General features: G+C 37.3%; 1 protein-coding gene across 4 annotated transcripts in view; it reads left to right on the top strand.

Annotated features, from left to right (window-relative positions):
* CDK17 (cyclin dependent kinase 17) overlaps nt 1-23,132 on the top strand; it is a 96,793-nt gene extending 73,661 nt beyond the window's left edge. For 2 of the 4 annotated variants that reach the window (XM_056341754.1, XM_056341755.1), the window contains exons 6-18: nt 2,149-2,274; nt 4,544-4,600; nt 7,054-7,168; nt 7,692-7,786; nt 8,595-8,657; nt 11,783-11,906; nt 12,913-13,033; nt 13,572-13,669; nt 13,994-14,099; nt 14,893-14,935; nt 16,147-16,237; nt 16,470-16,547; nt 16,989-23,132. In XM_056341754.1, coding sequence (XP_056197729.1) covers nt 2,149-2,274; nt 4,544-4,600; nt 7,054-7,168; nt 7,692-7,786; nt 8,595-8,657; nt 11,783-11,906; nt 12,913-13,033; nt 13,572-13,669; nt 13,994-14,099; nt 14,893-14,935; nt 16,147-16,237; nt 16,470-16,547; nt 16,989-17,026 — 1,155 coding nt within the window. In that variant the 3' untranslated portion in view covers nt 17,027-23,132. The remainder of the gene's footprint in view (nt 1-2,148; nt 2,275-4,543; nt 4,601-7,053; nt 7,169-7,691; nt 7,787-8,594; nt 8,658-11,782; nt 11,907-12,912; nt 13,034-13,571; nt 13,670-13,993; nt 14,100-14,892; nt 14,936-16,146; nt 16,238-16,469; nt 16,548-16,988) is intronic. The other 2 variants (XM_056341757.1, XM_056341758.1) reach the window with 1 other exon arrangement.
* Nucleotides 23,133-23,721: the final 589 nt, after the last annotated feature.

A 23,721-nucleotide genomic window follows, 5' to 3' on the forward strand; every position in this document is an offset into this window, starting at 1 on the left:
GCAGACAGTACTGTTTTACTGTAGGATTACTGCTAGCTCCTATTGTAATTAATTAGCTCCTCCACTCTCCCAAAAACCGCACAGGTAGTTTAAAAATTGCCAGTGTTTTGAAAATTTGAAATTCCAAAGCTGAAAATTAGTAAAGAAATTAGAAGCTACCAAAACTGGGGCATCCTTTTGTTTTCTTTTAATTTAACTTCAAAATGTTGGTCAAAGCTGCCATTCTGTGAACAGTACTTTTTTGTTTAAAGACAATTTAAAAATTCTGTGTAAAATAGTACAGGCACTGATTTTTCCAGTTATGCAAGGAAGCAGATGTTGGGTAGCAAAGTAGAAGCTAACAGACTTTGTGCTCTATACCTGAGGAGGTGTGAGGAGTGAAAGGGTCAGCTACCAGAAGTTAAACTTTGTTGGTATCTCTCCAAAACTTTCTGCCTGTATCTAATGGCCATAGTGAATAGCATAGGTAGATCAATCATCTGGGGTATTATTAGCACTCCGGTGCTACTTGAAATGCAACTAATTTCCAAATTCCATTCATTTTTTAAATACACATATTTGTAACTGATATTTTTTGCTTAGCTGTTGCTCTGGGTACGTGTACGGATCATGCATTGTTCAAATATATTATCAACACTGAAAGCTTGGCAAGTTGTCCACAAAGATCTCAAGTCCTGAAAAGTCTGATGATCCAGTTCTTTGGCAGCCTAAGCCAATTTAACTGCTGGCTTCCCAGGCTTGCCCTGCTACCTTTCTTGCCCTGTGTTCAGGCTGTGAGACTGAACTGTTTGGAGCACAAAGCTGGCAGGAAGCTATGCACCTCTCCCGAGATAGTTTCTCGATGATTTAGCATGCTGAAATAGTTCAAAGCTGCTGCAAAGACATGAGTAGAAACACATGGCCAAGCCTGAGGGTAACCGAATAGGGATGTAGCTGCCAGTGTTTAGGTGAGCTTGTGATTCCCAGAAGTCAAAGCTGGAGGTGATAGGTAAGATAGAACAGGGTAACATCAAAAAGCTTACTGCTCTCAGGTCAGTATTGATTAAATCTGAGGACCATCAGCGGAAATCTGGAGTTGCCCTCTTCTGCTGGAGAGAAGTGTGAAAACAGTGGCAGTCCCAGAGATGTCCTATTAACTTCAGAGTAGAATCTGTGGGGGTGGATTGTATAGTTTGATGCAGAGTGTGATTTTCTTTACTTGGATAAACTACCTTCACTGAAAAACAATTCCTGCTGTTTTGAAAATTACTTCCTATTTTCTGTGAGTTTGGATATGATGCCCTTTTATCTCTGTGGTGGTGAGTGGTCGCTTTAAGGGAATATTTGAGATTTCATTTTCTGGCATGTTTGAGATTAAAGCCAAACTGAAGATTAAAAAATTGTAAGAATGTGCAGTGCCACCCAAAAACTCTTATGTTCCCCCCCCCCCCCCCCCCACGTTTGCTGAAGGGCAAAGTAATTTTGTTTCCTTCTGTCTTAGAAATAATGTTGTTGATTTTGGAAAAATTTACTGGTGAAAAACAGAATCTGGTGTAGAGAAAACTGTTTTTATATGATGACACTTTGGTTTTCTAAAGATCCTATAGTAAAAGCTTTGCTATAGAAAAATGTATTAACATTTGTAATAGTTGGCTCTAATAATGAAGTGATTCTGTTTTGTAAGACTGGAAAAATTGAAATGGAAGCAAATTTATAACTTTCAGGAGTCAGAGAAAGAAGTGGTGGTATTTTTTTTGAATCGTGGAGATCTCTTGTTATTCTAGTGTAATTACTATATGAAAAGAAATTAGCAGCCTCTGAATTCTCAGTTTCTGGTATTCCAGGTATGTATAAGTACTCAAGTAAACTCAGTACATTTATCCACGATGTATTTAATTACATTTTGGCATTTCATTCCTCTTGTTAGAGCAATTAGTTTGTAAAGCACTGATTATTTTTTTTAACCTATTATCTAAGGAATTTGAAGTATTATTAGAAGAAAGTCTTTTTTTAAAACAATTTCTGTGATATTACTTATTTTTCATTCATATAATTATTTGTTTTAAATCATAACACTCTAAAAACAGTAACACTACAGGTATTAAAAGATGTTTTAGGAAATTCTGAATTATACTTGACCCTTCTCTTTATAAACATTACTTATTGCAGGATTTGAACAAGCGCTTGTCCCTGCCTGCTGACATCAGGATACCTGATGGCTATCTTGAAAAGCTGCAGATTAACAGCCCGCCGTTTGACCAGCCAATGAGTCGACGATCTCGCAGAGCGTCACTAGTAAGTGTAATGTACCTGCCTTACTAAACTAACCGCCCAGGTCTTCAGATGCCATTTAATGTAGATGTCTGTATATCATAGGCATGATTCAGCTTCATTTACACCGTGGCTTTCGTGTCCTGAACTTCAGTGTGCACATGTCAAAATGCATTGAAGAATTTCGCCCCTTCTTTCATTTTTCTTCTGCAAACTTGGCCCTGTCGTTTCACAGTGAAGGTCTTGACCCACTGAAATTAGTCGCTAAACTCAGCTCCCAAAGTGCATACTTAAGTCCTTTTGCATTTTAGAGCAGGGATTATCTGTTTGAGAAAGTAGGCCACATAGTCTTAGGTCAAATTTACATCAAGTGATATAGTAGGAAGGCTCTAAAGCAGTGTAGTATGAAGGCAGTCCTACTCACTGTTCTTTTTGGATTTGATAACAAATTTTCTTTCTCAAAATGGCTGTTGAGATGATAGTTTGGGGTTTTTTGTTTTTAAAGCATACGTGAATTTTTAAGACAATGAATGAATAAATTATACATACCTTTTTAGATTATTGGGTTATTTTAAAAAATAAGTCTTTTCCTTGGAGATAACAGAATGAGGATTCCTATACTTTAATTAGAAAATAAATGCTAGGAATCTTGGATACTGATACAAGATGTGCACATCCCTGAAATAGTCCAAAAAATATTATTGTCATATTTTTGTAAAAATTGCTACATTTCAATCATCATTTGATCTATCAGCTTTCTTAATGTTCACTGAGGTCTTAAATAATTGCTAGACCATTACTGATTTCCTGAGCAAATTAATTGGCAAGAAATTCTTTACAGAGGAAAACTGGATAGTGTTGTAAAATCCACATTGTTCTTTTTTTTTCTCTTGATTTGATGGCTTATTTGCTGAAAAAATTAATACGAAAGTAGGTGTAGTGAATTAGCTTTATTAACTGTGAAATACCTTTATTTTATTCTTTGTGAATTAATGATGTCTCTAACAAAGCAATGGTTGAGTTTTATCATGTGTTTTTCTCCTGGAAAAAAAACAATTTAGTGCACTACACTAAAGCTCTGATCTGCATGTCACCTTTTACAAGAACAATATTAAAAGAAGAAAAGATTGGATCGAAGCTCTGGAAATAATAATGTAGAGAGCTTAAATATTTGCACCAGAATTTTGTAGCTCATTAACCACTTAGTTACTGATGTAGCATTGAGCTGAGGAATAAACTTCCTCAAACCTTTTCAGATGCTTACGAAGTACCTTTAAAGTAGTACCTTTTCAGTGGAGCATAGTATTTGGGGGCTGAGATTTTCCTGTATACCTAAATCCCCTCTCTCCTCTTTACCTTCTAAAAGACAGACGGAAAAACAGTGCCCTCTAATGAATATGGTGTGTGTATGGAATCAGCTTCCTGTCACAAGGTTGTTTTGTTTTGCCTTTTAAAAATGGTTTCAGGGCTTAAAAGTCCAAAATGAAACATGCCAGCAGTGCTGTGGTATGCAGGCATGCATTTGCTGCATTGTCCTTTCATGATTTCAGACTAACCTGTCAAAAAAAGAAATTCAAGGACTCATTATTCTGAGATTGTCACTGAAAGCTTGCTAGCAGACTGTTAATTACAATTACTAATATTGTGCTCTGCTTCAAAGGCATGTCTCTTTTCAAGGCTTAGTGGGAATCAAAGGAAAAGGGATATAAAAATTATTAAGTGAGGACATGTTAGACTTCAGTGTTTTCCTTTGAAATACAAGATAAAATAGCTTTTATGGTAACTATTTTGTATATACATTTACAGTATTGCATGCACAGTAGCATAAATGTAACTTCTATGCACCAGCCATTATAAGTGAGAAAGCATAAATATGGTGCATCAGTGTTTCTGTGTAAGTCAAGATACAGATTATATTGCAGAAAAAAATCCAATAGTTCAGTTATTCTGAAGGAAAAATGAAATCGATCTTAGTTTGAGGAATGGAAAAATGAGTTTTCCTTACAAGTGGTAGGCAACCAAAGTGTCCCTGTCTTAAGTAGGAGGTAGGGTGAAGTGCGGTTTTGATCTTAGCACAACTGGGATACACAGTAGCCTGGCTGACGTTAGGCTTGGATGCTGGGATGCATTTATATCAGAATATGCTAAATTGCTTTTAAAATAGCATAATTGTGTGGTGTTTGGTCAATACTATCAGGTATTTTTCTGAAACAAAGTTTACCTTGCTGATTGAATCCTGTCTACATAAATTATTCAGTTTTAGTAATCAATTTTCCATTTCTTTTTGTTGCAGTCAGAAATTGGATTTGGAAAAATGGAAACCTATATCAAGTTAGAAAAGCTTGGAGAGGTATGTATAACTTTCTTTTGGAATCATTACTGCTTTGATGACGAAGTCTTATGTAAAATTTTACATAAGTATTGACTGATAATCTCTATATCCCTCAAAATATCCATTGAATTTGTATTTTCAGTAAACCAAACATATTCAATGTGTAACAATGTCACCACCACACAAATGTTCTATACATAAATAATAAAAAAAAAATGGGTGGGCAAGAAAACCATTACTGAGCTGGGGAAGAGCAAGACTCCTTTAGCAAATGATCTGTGACTTTATCTGTGTACAGATAGACAAAATTAATCTGGCAGTAATAAAACTAGTGAAGTCTGGTGTCCTTCTGCCATGAGCTGGGTGTTAGGGAGCACTCACGCTGGACAAGAAGTCAGCCCTCACAGGAAGCAGGCAGTAGCTGTGCATGCTCTGGGCGAGATGCCTGCGCCTGTGCTGGGCAGCCACACAGGTGCTCTCAAGTGAAGTACCTAACACTGAGTTTGCCTTTCCATCTGGGAGGGCAGCGGTATGGCTTTCTACTTCCACTCAGCCTCTGGCTTCCAGAGAAATAGTAGAATCCAGGAAGGGCCAGATATCAAGTCCTGTCCAATTTGATTGAGGTTGGGCAATGGGATCAAAAATGGATGGGGAGCACTGGAATGGGATGCATTGAATGTTGCAGAAGAAAGCGGGGCTGGTCAGCATCTCTGCTGTGAAAATTGCAGCCAGTCCTCCATCTGCAATGTTTTCACTTCTAAACGCATTAATTTTTTATTTTGCCTTTAGTACTGTTAGGCGGCTCACTAGACCTGACATAATGTTGTGTGTCTTTTGGAGGAATGTTAACCTGGTAGCTGTCAGGTCATAGCTGGGCCATGTACATTGTCTCACTTGCTTACAAAATGTAGTGGACAACACCAGGTATGTAGAATCATAGAATTGTTTAGATTGGAAAAGACCTTTAAGATCGAGTCCAACCTTTAACCTGGCACTGCCATGTCCGTCACTAAACCATGTCCCTAAGTGCCACATCTACATGTTATTTGAACACCTCCAGGGACCGTGACTTAGCCACCTCCCTGGGCAGCCTGTTCCAATGCTTGACAACCCCTTCAGTGAAGGAATTTTTCCTAATATCCAACCTAACCTTCCCTGGTGCAACTTGAGGCCAATTCTTCTTGTCCCGTTGCTGCTTACTTGGGGGAAGAGACCGACCCCCACCTGCCTACAACCTCCCTTCAGGTGGTTGTTGAGAGCGATAAGGTCCCCCCTGAGCCTCCTTTTCTCCAGCCTAAACAACCCCAGTTCCCTCAGCCGCTCCTCATGGGCCTCGTTCTCTAGACCCTTCCCCAGCTCCGTTGCCCGTCTCTGGACACGCTCCAGCACCTCAGTGTCCTTCTTGCAGTGAGGGGCCCAAAACTGAACACTGGATTTGAGGTGCGGCCTCACCAGTGCCCAGTACCGGGGGACAATCACTGCCCTGGTCCTGCTGGCCACACTGCTTCTGATACAAGCCGGGATGCTGTTGGCCTTCTTGGCCACCTGGGCACACTGCCAGCTCATGTCCAGCCGGCTGCCAACCAGCACCCCCAGGTCCTTTTCCCCAGGCAGCTTTCCAGCCGCTCTGCCCCAAGCCTGTAGCACTGTGTGGTGTTGTTGTGACCCAAGTGCAGGACACATCATTTAGCCTTGTTGAACCTCTTACAACTGGTATTGACCTGTCAATCCACCCTGTCCAGATCCCTCTGCAGAGCCTTACTGTACAGTAACCTAGGGCAGTTTCTGTAACTTCGTTGCTTCTTCTCTGTATTTGCTGGGTTTAGTTGTCCGTACTTGCTGTTTTGTCCTTGCGTAACATGTCTTGAGAGTTTTGAATCTCTTGCTGTCTAAGCAAAAAAACAAAAAAAACAAACAAAAAAAAGGCTTCATATTTACTGTTCGTTATGTCAACCACAATGAAATTTTGACAAGTGTCTGTCCCCATCTTGCCCCCCCCAAAAAAAAAATAATGTAAAATATGTAATAAAGACAAGAAGCTATTGTAAAAGTAATGAAAGAGTATGTCTGCAGCCTTGACAAACATAACTGCTGCATGGTGTAGAGATACCTGAGCTAGTTTTAATCAAATAGCAACTTTAAAGAGGGCAAATGATCCCAGCAGTGAACTTAGTGAGCTTAATGCTACCTGATCTGACTTCTTTAGTAGCTATATGATGGTAGCTTTGGTAGCTTTCCATGTAATTTTCAAAGCTGTTAAGCATACTCATCCCTTGTGTCTTCTGTGTGTTCAGACCTGTGCTCACAAAATATTTTTGTAGTTTTACATCTAGCAAAAGGCAACAACGTAGAAACTATTAATGTCCAAAATGAAACCTATTGGAACCTCAGACATAAGTCTATATTTTTTCAACTGATCTTTCAGTGAAGGAACAACTTGTAAAAAGTTCCCATATTTTTCCATTTTGTAGGGTACTTACGCAACAGTTTATAAGGGGAGAAGTAAATTGACAGAGAATCTGGTAGCTCTGAAAGAAATCCGCCTGGAACATGAAGAGGGAGCACCATGCACAGCCATAAGAGAAGGTGATAACTATTTTTTTTACTGTTTAGAATTTCAGATACTGCTGGATTTCTTTTGGATTTTTGACCAAAGTACTCTTGCTACTTGGAAATACATAGACTACATGGGAGATTAATGAAATTGGTGTTGGTTTAGATGAGGAAAATTTTAGTCTAGACATACTAAGAGTTCATGCTTAAGTTTATTTACTCTATGGGGAGTGGTCAAATGCAGTGTTATAAATGGCTGATTTTATACTGAATTAGACTATTACTGGTGAGTAACTTTCAGGGATTCAGAATACATTGTACCAAATGCTACTTCTGCCTGAAATGTGTAATTTAGGAAATGTTTACAGTTCATTATTCAAATGTCTCTTTGGTATTTTGATCAAATACCTTTCTTATTAACTTAATCTATATGAGTATTATGTTATTAAAAATAGCTTTTTAATTTGAAAAAAAAGTTTATTTATATGAACTTGCTAGAAATGCATTTACTGCTTGTGTTTTGCATTTATTTTATACTTAAAATTCTCTTTTGCAGTGTCATTATTAAAAGATCTGAAGCATGCAAATATTGTTACATTGCACGATATTGTGCACACAGATAAGTCTCTGACTCTTGTTTTTGAATATCTGGTAAGTACTTAAACAACTATCAAGCTTTACATTCATTTTATTGTTTTTAATTAACACAGACATAAGAAAATTCTGTGCTCTTTTTAAAAATACTGGGACCGTTACAGTTCTCTCCTGCATCTAGAATCATTTAGCTGAAAATGAGAAAAGTGTATTTAGTTCTTAAATTGCTGTAAATTAGTAAATACTGTTCTGATCATTTCAGAGTTTCATTAATAGCAGTTAGTGGTGATCTGCCTGAGCAAACTGTGTACTGTTATTCAAATTATATTTTTCTGTTATGATGCAGCTCTCACAAATTAGCTAAGGAAAAGAGTATACTTTGATGTAAATAACACATTCCATCTTTTCATAACAGTTTTTCAAACAAGTATCCACAATTATGCATCTCGCTTGCTCACCTCTTGCACTGTACGCTTTTCACTTTCTCACTGAAGCTTTACTTAATGATCTTTGCATATAATATGCTGAAATGTGTAAGTGTAATAAGAGGGATGAAGTAAAACTCTTTATTTCCAATGTAATTGAATATAGCAGTTTCATAAAATACTGTGCCACACACAAGGTGGAGGAGAAGGCAGTAACAAATAATGTTGCCTGAGATGATGCAGCTTGCTGGGAAGCATGGGCATTTATGTCCTCTGGAAAGGCAGAGTTTTCTTCATGTTCAGGCTTTTGAGTTTATCACTGAACAGCTTTTGCAGAAAGCTCAGTTTTCTGATGAATTATTTCAGTTCTAACAATAAATAATATTCATGTAATCTGTTGTCCACAATTTTACTGAATAATGGTAATGGTGTTTTGACAGGACAAGGATCTGAAGCAGTACATGGATGACTGTGGTAACATTATGAGTATGCACAATGTAAAGGTGAGTATTTTCAGTGACAGTGACCAGCTTCCAGCTTCCTCTATTCTAAGAAATTGGAAGAACTTAATAATCAGGAGCTATATGGTTTAGGGCTTTTTTTTTTTTTTTTTAAATTAAAAAAAAGAACCCAAAATAAAATTAAGAAACAACTTCCTTTTTGACCTTTGGACCTGGCTTAACTATATTTGACATCACATGGAGTCTTTGTTTTTGTTGGCTTTTAAGTGTTTCAAGTACCGAAAACATGACATTACATAACTTTGTTTTCATTATCTTTAAAGTTATGTATTTAAAATAAAAAAATTTCTAATAAGTAATACATTCATAACTCTTTTGACCTCTTCTTGTCATTCCATTATTTTATACTTACTTATTAAGTTAAGTTTGTAGTTTCATTTATCCTCAAATAAAATTTCTGTATGCACACTGAGGGAAATGTAGCCTCAATCATGAATGTGGGTTTGGATGCCACTGCCTACCGTATAAGTAAGAAATTAGACGTACATATTTAAGAATGAGTGATGTTCATCTTTCCATTAGTAATAACAAGGAAATTATTTTCTTGTAAGGTTTCATTGTCTGTTCCTTTTTAACTATGGCTGTGGCCAGGTCAAGTGACTCAGTTTCCAATCTGGCCTGCTGAAACTAACTGAGGTCCAAGTGTTACCTCTCTCATAACAAGCAGGTTTTGATTTGGAAAACTGGAATAACTCTTCATATTCTTTAATACTTAGGGCTTTACAAACAAGCTTCCAAACAGAGGACAGTACTGTCTTGAAAGGGTTAATCTTATCACCCTGCTGTGTTGCAACCTGTGGTGGACTGTACCTTCAAAACCTCTTCATTAAGCCATATATAGTTCATTTAAGGGATGTTATCTATACAGTAGATGTTTCAGAAACTCTTCCACACCTCTAAAAAAAAATTAACTGTAAGCTGTGATCCTAAAGAACAAAGCCATGAATGTGCATGCATGGTAGGAAAATTGTCGTCTTACACAGTAGCACGTGGCACAAATACAGTATACAGCACAGCGTACTAAATACTGTGATGTGATGGGCTTTGTGTGCATTCCAGTAGAGTTGTCATCCTATTTTTGGCTTAGTTGCATGTTGAGAAATCTGTTCTTAGTGGAATTGCATACGGGATTCGGTCTAGATTACTGTTTGGTTAGCTTTCTCTTTTATTCTGTTGTCACATCACAGTACGTATCTCTACAGGAAGACATCTGCCCTTAACCTACTCTGTTGCTTCCTTTGAGTGTCTGCAAAGGGCAAATCTTTAATTTCTGTCTACTTCAGAGAAACAACAAAAACCATAATTAAGCTTGTGTTTTTAATTAACTACAAGTTAATAGGTAGTGCTTTAAGCTTAAAAAATATAATAAAGAAAAGCTCTTAGTGGGAAGCTGACTCCTATAATAAGTGCAGTTAGAGAACAGCCAGGATCTGCTTGTGGTAATCTGAGCTAAGCAGAGGAACTTTTTCCTTGTTTGCCTATGGTTTAAGCTGTGCCTGAAGAGCAGACTTACTTGGTCAGTACCTTTGGCACTGGGAAAACAGAACAGCTGCTGAACTGTGGTAGCTGTAGGTGCTTACTGTACAATAACTGTGGCGGTTTGGGTCATTATTAACATTTGAGAGACCTCCCTGTCATCGCTTCCCTTGCATTCCTTTGCTAATTTTAGGGGGTTTGAGTCTTAACAAAATGAAGTTGTATGATAGAGCGATGTGTGTGATCTCTGCAGCTATTACAGTTTCAGACAAAATTCTGAGCTAATATATGTCTTCCTGTGCATTTCCAAAAGGATCCTTGCCAACTGCGGTGAAGATCCACAATTTCTATAGAATAATCTGCTTTGCCTTCTTGACTAATCCTTGCAGTCCCAGAGTACAATAGAGATGGCTATCAATTTCCACAGTAGTCCTGTTAGTATCACTTGGGACTGACTACCCCTGCAGCAGTATGGCCATGAGTAGATGGAATGAAACTTGGTACTACTCATTCTACTTTTCAAAAAAAGAAAGAAAAACAAATTGATCCCAATTCCTTTTTTCTAGAACAGATAAATCCCACATAAGCAGACTGAGAACAGATGGATGTAACTACACCTGCTGTGTATTTGTCCGGTTTATGAAAAAGAATTTGGTGATGTCACCTGGTAGAAAAATAAACTGTTGTGTTAGAAAATGGTCATACAAAACCATTCTGATGTTTCTTCTCAAAAGTCCTGTTTCATGCCGAGTTTGTCACATCGGTAAACATTGCTTTCTGTAATGTCTGTATTTTTTCATCGTATATTTGATCTGGCTGAGGACTGTTGTGTGGTAAATGCCAGCAATGGCTACCTAAAAGTCCCATGCTCAAGATCAGACCCTTTATACATATAGAAACTGCTAAATAGTAGTTCTTAACACAATTACGCAGTAAATTTGCTCTGCTACCCTCTGCTAACCTTTCCTCATCCCTTGCTACTTTTATGTCTATATATGTGCAGCATTAATATGCATGACTGAAGTTGCTTGCTTGGCTTGCTGTTCCAAAGGACTAAAATAAACCTGTGTGTGTCAAGGTGAGGGGATGAATGTAAATGCCAGAGGCAGTTGCACTGTTTTAGTAATCCTCATTTCCCCATTTCTCCGTGTTTTGTGAGCTTGTGAATCCAAGTGTACTTTTCCAATAGCATGCCAAAATATTCTTTACGTAGTTTAGCACAATTGGATAGAAAGGATGCTGAGCTGCATTTTCAGAAAGGATTCTGTGGTGTAAGGGAACTTGAGTATACTCAAGAGACAGTTACCTTTAAAAACATTAGTGTGGAGAAGAGCATTGGTAAATGCTTGCTTAAAAGCAAACAGCCCTGTGGTTCTCTTCAGTTAAGCAGAACAAATTGCTCTTAAAATATTGTTGTAAAGTATCATGTTAAAGCAGTGCATAAAGGGATTTTAAATCTGTAAACGATAATGAAGATGTTCAGAATGTGTTTACGAAAAAGTAACTTTTTGACAAATTATTTTTGTCCTGCTTACAATACAGACTTACCTGTACCCAAATGAGCTGTTACAGTCATGTAATCTGTAGGTTAACATTTTTAGTCTAATTTATATAAATGTTCTCTTTTGTAGCTATTTTTATACCAGATTCTTCGTGGTTTGGCATACTGTCATAGGAGAAAGGTATTACATCGTGATCTGAAGCCACAAAATCTACTAATTAATGAGAAAGGAGAACTGAAGCTTGCAGACTTTGGTATGGCCTGAAATTATTCTGTAACATAGTTTCTTCACTCAGCAAAAGAGAGGCATCTTTCTCTTTAAAGGAAAGATGAGAACATCACATCTGTAGTGAATTTTTGTGTTCTCAGATGGAAAATGAAAGTCAGCCTTTTACAGGATGTTAGTAATATAAGTAGTATGTGTATGGGTAATACTGTCGCTTGACTTGTGGTTTGAAAGTAGTCATACACCTTCCTTTGAAATTGTCACTTAGTCAGATCCTTAAGGTGGAGCTCAAGTTGCTTTTCCTAAGACTCCAGTCACTCCAGAGCAGAATAACCATGATGGGAAAGAGGAAGCATCTGTCCATGTGCTAAATTATCAGGTGTTACTCCACTGCTGACACACCAAGTTCCTTTGGGATTTCAGTGGAGAAGGGCATTCAGAGTTTCCTGTAATCTTCTGTGTCAAGAAGGTCCTTTGAAAGTTGTGCTACCACTTGGTTTTCCCCTTGTGTGTGAATGAAAGTTGCTCAGAATATTGCATCTAACAAGACAGACCTACCTTTCATTGAAGACATTACTGACAAACTGACAATGTTAGGATGAAAAACCCCTGCTGATCCAACACCGATTTGGTCTGTTCCGCAGTTTCATTATTCGTTTGTTGCCTTCTGCCTTTTGCAACGTAATTCTCAAATGAAAGTAGTGCAGAAGGGCTTTCATGGGGGGAGGCATCACATTGATCTAATGCTTTGTCATTTTAATGAAATTTATAGGATTACTCTGCATCTTGGTCTGTTTACCTGTCTTCCGTGCTTAAAATTACTGAACATGAGATTGCTGTAAATACCAAGAGGCAAATGACAAGTTGCAGAAATGTGTTTATTAGGACTTTTTAATAAACATTAGGGGAAGGTATTTAGCAAGTATAATAAGGTTTATTTAGCACTTTAAAATTCTTTGTCAATTTTATGAAAAAAGAAGAAAAAAACCACTTCAACAAGCTGCACGTGACTTTTTATTTCCCTTTTTATTAAGGATTGGCTAGAGCAAAATCTGTTCCTACAAAGACCTATTCCAATGAAGTTGTCACATTATGGTACAGACCACCTGATGTTCTCCTCGGATCTTCAGAGTATTCGACTCAAATTGACATGTGGTTTGTATAGCTTCGTCTAATTTAAATTTTTGTTCCCAGTCAAGTTGAAAAAATGTCATCTTTATTGTTATGTAGTAGCATTCACATAATAATCCTTTGAATTTTTGAAGGCTACGGTTGAGTTAGATTTTTAGACAAAGGGTTGGCAGACAGGGAAAATGCTATTATTTCTGTCTGAAAATGTAGAGTACCTTTTTAATGCTTAGAGTAAGCAGACATTAGGCCCACAGTGTTAGGGAAAAAAAACCCAAATATTCTCCTAATGACATGTATTTTACTATGAACTTTAATACAATTGATAAACTTGACATCTGAAGGAAGAGGATATAATATAGCTATGACACGGGTTTTGTTTAGTCTTTGACAGTTCTTTTGTTGCTAAATGTCTTTCAAAACAATATTTTTAATACTAGCGTGTGGCTAACGGCTAATTTAGTAATTTGTTTTAATTGAGGAGAAATCACAGAAGTCTTTAAGAGCTGAAAGCTTAAATTAATGAATTGTTTCTGATATATCTTTTTCTCTTGTTTTTATGAAGGGGTGTCGGATGCATATTTTTTGAAATGGCATCAGGAAGGCCTCTTTTTCCTGGTTCGACTGTTGAAGATGAACTGCATTTAATTTTCAGGCTTCTGGGTAAAGGGATATTTTTAGCAGTAATGTTAATGCTATATGTTTGTTCTTCTAAACACTTTTCCACAAGAATTGTAGATCTTTATCCATAAAAAATGGTATTTTTATATTGCATTGTAATTAAGGTGAATGAGTGTACTCTTGAAAAATGATTGAGCTGAGTGCACAGCTGAGTTCATACAGCATAGACTCATTGACTGATTTGACTAATTTTTTTTTTCTTTCTTTATTTCCTGTTTAAATTACAGGATTAAATGCTTACTTACGTCAAAGTTGTTTCTTTACATTTTTTAAAGATTAATTTGTTGCCTTTTTTTTTAAATGCAGGAACCCCATGTCAAGAAACGTGGCCAGGCATTTCTTCCAGTGATGAATTTAGAAACTACAACTTTCCTAAGTATAAACCACAACCCCTCATCAACCATGCACCAAGGTACTTTGTGTTTTAATCATAGAAAATATGCATCCTTGTGGCTTTGCGTATTTGGAAATGTGAACGCGTTTCCCAAATACTGTCTGCTACTGAATGCTGGGAAGCTACACGTCAGCTGTGTTATTGTGGGCAGATAGCAATGCAAAGCATAATCCTGATACTTTGTGATTACTTTGTCTAATACCATTCAAGGTACCACCACTCTTTAATGACCTATAGAACTATAAATACCGATTAATGATGCCTGCATAGTAGGAGTATTCACACAGCGTTTCCTAAATAACCTGTATTCTCTTCTGTTGTATAATAGGCCCGTTGTTAAAAGATTTCTTTGAGCAGTCTCTTAGAATAACTCAAAAACCATTATGAGGAACTTGAAGGGTCTGCACAGTTAATATAAATAAACTCTATAAAACAACTACAACATTTTTTATCAACTCTGAAGAAAAAAAAATCTTAGCATTGTGTCCTTCTAGTAAATGAATAGGTAGGCTTTAAAAAAAAAAAAAAGTTTTTCTGCTGAAAGAAATGATCCAGGTCAAGCTAGTAAATCACAATCAAAAGCTCAGGATTTGTCTGTACTCAGTGTTTTTCAGATAGTCCTGTTCTGAGATACTAGCAGTTGTCTGTGTACAGATTAGAATGCTGAAAAGTTGTTTAGGTGAAAGCATTTCCATGTTTAAATTTAATTTTCAGGTTTCATATCGTTTAATAAAATCAGTTCCTTCGCAGTTTTACTTTTGTAAATGTAGTTCAATAACTTTTAATTTTTTTAAAATATTTTTATTTTTAGGCTAGACACAGAAGGAATTGAATTGATAGCGAAGTTCCTTCAAGTAAGTTGTGTTTTGTTGCTTTACTTTATAAAAAGTGCAGGTTGAGAGTTTTAATGTATTATTTACAAAAGGTATTAGAAGCATAGTATCTGTTAGATCTGTCTCAAAGTGGAATATGCAGCTGAGTCTGTAGTGAATGACAGATTTGGGAAGGACGACCGTTTGGGGAAGCCTGTGTATTAAGAATTAAAAACCTGATGTTCAGATTGGTTTTTTAGTAGTTTGTTTTTTGCCAAAAGTGATTTCTTCTCTTACTACTTTTTGTAAAAATAAAATTGATTCTATGTTAACAATTCCCTGAAAAAACTAAATCTCTTGTGAAACATGCTGTTAAAACAGAACTTTTAATTACAAATACTAAATTATTGTAACGATGAACTTAGCTTACTACTAGAGAAGCAGTTATTAAGGTGAAATATTACTCTTTGATCTTGCAAACTATATTCAAAAGCCGAAGTTGTATGTGGGTTTAATCTTTTAATCTGTATTAAAAATGAGCCAGAAACAAGATGGAAGGCCAACTCTCAAGTCTTTGAGTAGATGCAGAAGCACTGTAACTTCATAGTGTTAAAAATTCTTAATACATAAGGTGGAGTGCAGTTACTCTGCTTTGCAGCCTATAATTTAAATTCTACGTCATATCTTCATCTATTTACACATTGTGTCAGAACAGTACTTGCAGTCCTTGTTCGGACTGTTCCTGTTTGTATACAGCTTTTTCAGTGTCTACGCCTTTGTCCAAATGTGCACGTATGCCAAGCAGGAGGCATTTGAACACAAATTGAAGACCATGTTGCCTAATGTTCCACTTTATGCAAAACGCTGCAGCATAGTCCATCGAATTAGAAAACTTTGGTGACCTTATGTAATAGCTTTTCATTGCAATTTAATATTAGAACATAATGGAGACAGAAATCTGTTATCTAATCATTGTTATATCTTTAAAATCAAGTATATTTTTGACTTGCATCCATTTACAGCAGTTATTTTGACTATTCTAGCAATCTTGTTATATGTTGATAATACTGATTGAGGTAACACGTTAGTTTTTCATGTGTGAAATAAAAGTAATGGGAACAAATTTGTCCTAGTGAGTTGGTGGGAGATACTGAGCAAGTAGAACACTTACTTCTCCCTTTGATGAAATCACTTCATACAAACGAGGTTTTTTTAATGACAACCAACACACTTGTATCCTTTTATGTTAATAGTATGAATCGAAGAAGAGAATTTCAGCAGAGGAGGCCATGAAACATGCATACTTCAGAAGTCTTGGAACAAGAATACACACTTTGCCTGAAAGTAAGAGAAGTAATAAAGTAGCAGAGTAATGTTAAGATAATACATTAAAGCTAAGTACATTGCTTAAGGAAAAACTCTAAAACCTAATCTATTCAAGAGTCTGGTATATATTGTCTTAAATATGTGGGAATATGAAATATTTTTTAATCTAAACTATATCATTAAGAATAGAACTTTGTTCAGTGAAGCATAGTTGTTTGGATATGAATTTAGTTTCTTTTTGACATTCCAGGTGTTTCAATATTCAGTCTAAAAGAGATTCAATTGCAAAAAGACCCTGGCTTTCGAAATTCCACTTACCCAGAGACAGGTATGGAAAGCTTAATATCTTCTCATATCTGCAAACAGAATGCTGTGTCAGAGGCATTTGGAACTGAAAAATACTTGGTTAAATTGGTCTGTGTGAATGTACTCAAACAAATACCAAGAATTATTTGCTCAGATTCCTGTAGAGACAATAAGCTAAATGCATAGAAGGAGGTGAGTTTGACCAGGGATGGGCAGAGGGACTGTTAATACTGAGAGCATCTTGGAGTTTCAAACGATTACTGTGTGGGTGTTGAATGGTGGCAAAGTAAAAAAAAAAATAAAAAAATAAAATTGCAGTAAGTGCAGTTAAAAGAAGACGCTGATATGATTTCAGGACAAAGGATATTCTTTCAAAATAGAAAGACAGAAGATACAAATAGCAACTGAATACCTTGTTGAGCAAATGCTTTGGTTTCTTACCGTGGTCCATGTTCTGTTGTAGGACATGGGAAGAACAGAAGGCAGAGCATGCTTTTTTAAAGTGGGCGATACAGAGTCAAGCCCAAGCCTATCCTGTCAATCAAGGACTGGGATCTGAAGGCAGTGCTCTCTGTTGGTGGACTTGGAATCACAGTTTGTCTACACTGTCCTCTTCACAGTGGAGTCTTTTTATTTCCAACCTGCAGATTATGTTTTTATATTTGTTGTCACAGTGTGACAATTTTTTGTACAGTTGGTTTTAAGGTCTCCTCTGCCACTAGAGCCAGTAGGTTACAGCTGTTGATGTAACTGTAGCTGCAATTTTTGTGCAGGACTGAGAAAAACAGTGCATTATTTATTGCGGAATCATTGCTGCTAAATAACTACTGTCTGTATAGTAACACAACAGTTCCATGCCTGAAGAAGTTGCAATGGCTTTATAATATGTGAATGCATCTGTTTCTCTTCATAAAATGTTCTACTGCTGCGGGGTTTTTTTGTATTTCTTAAACTGCAGTGTTTCCTGGAATGTAAACATAGCTTTGCTTGGCTATAGGTGAACCATCTTTAATGCTCTAAGTTCATGGCACTTAATTCCTTATTTAACATTGGAAGTATGTGTTGCAATAGTTGAATAATTATAATGTTTTTGAAAAGCACATGGTGTGAAAGTTGATTCAAACAAGTGAACAGACACTATTATTTGCTCTCAGATCCTACATTAGTTATTGATAAATTAGAGCGTGGAGGCTGGATGATAAATTTTGTCAGGCTTACTCCAGTGTAAGATATTTGCACGTTGTTGTGCATATGGGGCCTGCAGAAGCAATGACTTTTTTACCTTGTTTTTAACATAGAAGTACAAAGAGTAAAAAGATTATTCATGTACATTGGACCCTGGCTTACTTTTGAAATTTAGAATTTTGTTAGAGGAACAGGACAACTAATTACAAGAAAATGGGAATAATGTCACGCTTTTCCCACCTTGTTGCTCTCCCATTTGTGTATTATTCACTTGAAATCAACTGGAAAGATGCAAGTTTGTACTTGATAAGAACTCACTATACCACAGAGCTTTTACAGTGGGAACTTAGAGAGTTTTTTCAGATCTTAGATGTTATCTGTTTACCAGAGACAGTAAACATGTTACTACTATGCTTATGCATCTCAGTGAGTATCATAAGTACACCCTTGGTGATGGTTACAGTATTTTTAAGCATTTGTGTTCACCTTTATGAACTTATTTGTTTAGTGCATCTTAAAGAAACTGTAAATCTTATTGGTATATTTTGAAATGGTCATGTAAATCTTTGGCTGGTATATCATGAAAATAGTCATAGGTAACTTAATTTTTCCTGACATTCACTGTAAAACGTTCAGGGGTCCTACCATTTCTGTTCAGGAAATCTTGTAGTTTTATTGTTATTTAACAGTATTAAGTGAATTTTTGTATATTTCATTTTAACTTTATTTGTGAATAGTGATTGTGGCATGTTTGGGGGTGTTTTATTAATATTTCATTGATACTGGTAAATTTTAATTGGGATTTTTTTTTTATTTTATTTTCTGGAAGAGAGAAATTCATGTGTAATGGTGACTATTGGACCACTACTGCTTTTCAGCCTTTGTAAACCGGTTTTACGTTAAATCTTGTAGACCTAACAAACTGCTGTTATTTCTAACTGACCGACCTGTATTAATATTGTACTTTTGAAAGTATAAATATTATGTGGAATTCTTTGGTTTTTGTTTTGAAATTTATAATAACAAAGGCCCTGTGTTGTTAAAAATACAGACTAAGTGAACTTGCGGTTCTTGGGGCTTTGTTGGAAACGTTTAGCTAGATCTGTGTGTTGTGGGAGTCATCGGTTTTAACTTTGGCTGCTTATTAATTCATGCAGTGCAGAAGTAGTGGCAGTGGAAAGTAATGTGACTCATCCATGACTGAGGCCATTCAGGTTCTTATCATAAACATGGTCCACAGTCTAATTTTAGGCAAGCAAGTCCTGCATGTTACACGGTATCAGAAGCGTTGCCTGGGTCTAGGAGCGTAATACGGGTCTCAGATACATGCGTGGGTCTCCCACTGATACCAGTGGGAGCGTTATGTGTGTGTCAGAGGCAGATTTGGCACTGATGAAAAACCTTTGTCCTGAAATAGTTGTTATATATTTTTTTATAGTTGCTATGGATCTGATCTAGATTTTATACTGATTAACTTTGTAGGAAATACGTTGTAGACGTGATGGTGTTGAAGCAGGAAGTATCAGGAAAACATCTCCTTTTTTTACAAAAGTAGTGAAGATTCAGAGTAAACGTTCACTGTGGATAAATGTGGGATTAAGCATTTCTAGAACAGTAATGTTTTATAGGTCATAAAAGAACAAGTAATAACGTGACACTAATGAGTAAAGGACTTAAAGGTTTAACTGGTAAAATGAAGTTCATTAATAAATTTAGAAAGGGATCAGCTGCGGCTAACAAAAGGACGTTTCCATTTTAAGTAGGAATTCAGGTTTTTTGTTACAGATGAAAAGATCTTCCATAAAACTAAAGCATTCTGCTTATAAGAGATTTTTTTCCTAAGGGCCTATAAGTGAATCGGTTGTCTTCATTAGGAGGTAGCTTTTAAAGGATGTATTTCTTAAGAAACTTGGCATCTGTGGTAAAGCCAGTTTGTGGGGGTTTTTTGTCTATAATCGAAATTCCTGTGTCAGCAGAGACAGTTCTGTGGCAGCTGCCTGTCTGGGGCAGTAGTCAGCGAGTCTGAAGTTGCTGGGCATTTCTCTGACGTCCTTTTCATGCAGTTCAGTGTTCTGCCTCCTGTCTGGCAGCATCAGGCGCTACTGACTTTGTTTCACTGTCCCCAGGAACTGTAGGGAGCGTTGGCCTTTCGGGGAGAAGACCTCAACCGTGATGAAAAACAAGCAGATAGTCGCTAAAAATGGGTGACGCTTGAGATCCGGTATGACGACCTTTGCTTGAAGATGAGTGATCAGTTAATGAGAAATGGCCTGCAAGTTATTGCTGATTTTAAGTAGTTAGTTTTAGAAGATACCTGGTGTATTCCATCTACCCCAGGGTAGGAATGCCAAGGTGCGTGTGTAGGTGTGTGTAGGAATAAGGTGGTCTTGAAGACAGGGAAGAGGCAGGTGGTGAGGTTGCATGCACATGCAGGTGAAGGATGAAGGGGAGAGAGGGTGGGTGGAGGATGGGGATGGACAGGACAGAGTAGGAGATTGAAGAGGCAAACCAGCTGCTCAGCAATGCTCTAGTGGAACATGCATCTCAACACAGCTGTGTTATTTTTGTGCTGCTTTACCACAGCATTAAGTAGCCAGAGTGTATCCCTGAATTGGGCAATAAAACTTAAAATAAACAATTATTAAAGAATCAACATGCTTTGTATTTGCTAATCATTTGAAAAACTGCAAGGTAGCATTCTTTGGGCTGCCTGCTCATTGTTCACGCATGAGTTTTTCAATGGAATAAAGGTACGTTGTTCCTGTTTTGCAATGTTAAGATTGAATTAAGGTTAAGTATCCATGCAGTTACTGAGGACAAAATATACGAAAGGTATGTTGTAAATATCCCCAAGTCAAGTATTAAAAACCCAGGAAACACCCGGAGTTAAGGTCAGACTTGAAAGAAATCCAGACAAGTATGGAAATACACGGCTATAGCATATAATGACACTGAAGAAAAATGAGATTTTACCTTGTCTGTGACAACATTTTATCTGGTCACTAATGGGCAGAGTTGAAACAATTCAGGCACCGCGTTAGCATGTTTTGAAACTTTTTTTTCCCCCCGTAGTAAAGTTTGGCTTGGAAACAAATGCAATGTATCTATGAAACTTCTTAATTTTGTGGAGGAACTTGAGTGCTTACAGGGTGGGTTTTTTTCTCCTTTTTCCATTTCAGAGACTGGGCTGTTAGATTCAATGCTGCTGTTTGGCCTGTGTCCCAGTCAGCATCATCCATGTATCTCACTGACATCCATATCAGACCAATTTAAGAGACTGACAAGATAACAAGTACAGATTGTAAAACATGAAGGAAGTACTGTGCAAGTGCTTAGCTAATGGGTACATTGTAAAGTAAGCTCTGGCCGTACAGGTGGGGTGGTTTTGAAAAGTAAAAGCCAAGTAGATACATAGGCTTTAATTCATACCATACAGTCTTTTCATCTGTGGAGTTCAGTTGCACAGAAATCATCACACTCTTCTTCCAGGCTGCAGTGGATATTTGTGTTGTCAGAACTGGGATTAGAGTTTAGCTATCCTAGATTTTTTTTAATCTTTTGTGCATGAATTTTAGTGGGCTTTACAGTCCCTTTCTCATTTAACTGAAAGAAAAAGATTGATGTCGGTGGAAAAACACGTGCGTTACAATTTTCCATTATTTTCACATGCTTTCCAAAGATCCCTTAACTCATTTAAGTTCTGTAATTTTTGAGCCAACTTAAACTGTGAATGCACATGTATGCATATACTTACCATGGTAAGTAACTGCTGTGTTTATTGTCCTGGCTGCATCCTCCAGAATCATTTAAGAAGCAGGCCTGCCTAAACAGGTTGCTTTTACAGTCCTCCTAATGAAATACGAGTCTCGTTCAGCTCAGATGCCGTATCTTGAAACACATTTTTCCCCAGAGAGCTACGAAGTTCCTTCATTTGATGCAGTGGGATCTTGCTCATGGATTTGCCATCGCTCTGGGTTGCAAACCAGGGAGGATGCTCTTCCCTGTCCCCTCCCCAACAGGCTCTTGCAGAGCACCTCTCTCCAGGCCCTGCATGGCAGGGTCAGCACTGCCTGCTCCTCCTCCCTCACACCCTGAGCTTGTTTTTTCAATGACTCTTTTCCAGGAGGAAATGTAATTTCCTTAATTTGCAGGAGGCGGCAGCTGACCTGGAGCCATGTTAGCAATAATTCAGGTGATGTTTGTCCGTTTGCATTTCTTGCAGAATAAACACAAACTGATGGGAATCTTTTAAGACAAAAATATTAATGTATCCTAGAGCCCTCTCTTATAGGATGCTTCTCTACAAATACCACCCCACCCAAGGCAGGCCGTGATGCCGATTGTCCCGAGTCCCTGCCCTGAGGTTCATTCTTCTTTCTTCATTATTTAAATTTGTACCTCTCCTCACTAATGCTGTCAGTCTCTTTGCCTCAAGAAATAGGTTTGTACTCCACCTGTGTAGGCAGAGCACTCACGTATTGATTGGTAAGAGCAGTTACAGTTTGGGGCTAAAACGGATTTCTGAAGTTGTACTTTTCTGACAGCTTCGTAGAGTTACGCTTAAACATGAGTGACCAGTGTTTGTTTATCCTACGGGATAAACAGGCAGTCTCAAGATCAGAAGGGAACAGCGACGCCTTTACATAAAAGACTACCTGGACTTACTGTGCCTTTTCTAAACTCGTTTGGTGGTCGTGGTGGCTTCTGAAGATGCTTCCTGTAGGCACAAGATCACGCAGCCTCTTAATGCAGAAACTTGTTCTGTTAAAATTAAATGCTGTAGAGTGTTTTAAAGGACCATCTCCCCTTTAAGCAGTCATCTTGTTGACAGTTCATTACTTCTTTGGTAGGTATTTCCAGATTGGCAGGTACCTGTCTCATGAGACTAGTTTTACTCAGACAAAACAAATTGTTCTTTGTTGACATAATGGACACATGTCATATCTGACTTTTTCTGTAGTTTGTTATCACCCATCACAGTTTTCCTCACCTTGAAAGTTTTCTTTAGAACTGAAGCCACTTACCTGTGCCAGGGCAGATGTGTGCAGTCTCTTGGCAAAGCTACCCAGTAGCTGTGGCCTTACTGGCGGATACTTGCCTTTCTGAAAAAACAATGTGAAGGTAAGCCAAGAATAGCCTAAGCGTGCACCCAGCCTGTATAATATTGAAAACTTTTTGTGTATTGCTGAAGTGTGAATAAAGTGTAAATCATTCCATAAAATCCCTCAAGTATAATCAAATTGCATTTACTACCATGAATACTGAAAACAGTAAATCCCGTTTTGTTCCCCAGGATTGTTGGCTTGGAACTCTCTGTGCCACAGAAATACTGACACTTTGACAGTATTTATTTTATAAACATTTATTTGGTTTTTCTCTAGAGTTAAAAAGGTATCTTTTAATAAAATTCAGTAGAAAATTACCAATAGAGTATTTTCTTCGAGGCATAAGGCATAACAATCTAGTGGTTTAGGTAAGTGTTACACTTGAGAGGCTGGACTTCATTTGTATAAGTTATTGCTGGTACGAAGAATTTTTGTTCCACATTATTGACCAATTCAGAAGGCACGTTTCATTTTGACAACCTGGGTTTTTTTAATTGAAAAGTCAGCTAGAAAAAGAAGACGTGTTCTACTGCTGGTTTTATTCTCTCAAAGATGAGAATACAGCACTACTTTCCTGGGTGTCTTCCCTGAAGTTTTATTGGATTCTCTCAGATCCTTTACAGTAATCTGTTAAAATAGATTTTTGTTCCCAAACTGCTGTTTTCTGCTGTCTTTAAAAAAAAAGCAAAGTCACTGAAGGGGCGAGAGGGTGGGAGGGGAGGTGTGGGTGTGTCAAGGTGTGTTGAGCCTTTTGAAAAGAAAAAAAATTGCCTTATGAATAGTAAAAACTTGGAAGAATCTGGATGCTTTAAAGAATCTCTTCTCTCTCGCTCCCTCCCTCCTCATGTTTGTCTGTTCTGTTGCAGCGTGGTAATCAATAGTTATTAAGTCGAAGACCGAATTTTC

This window comes from Falco biarmicus, chromosome 5, assembly GCF_023638135.1.
Source record: "Falco biarmicus isolate bFalBia1 chromosome 5, bFalBia1.pri, whole genome shotgun sequence".
In the NCBI taxonomy this organism is placed as follows: domain Eukaryota; kingdom Metazoa; phylum Chordata; class Aves; order Falconiformes; family Falconidae; genus Falco; species Falco biarmicus.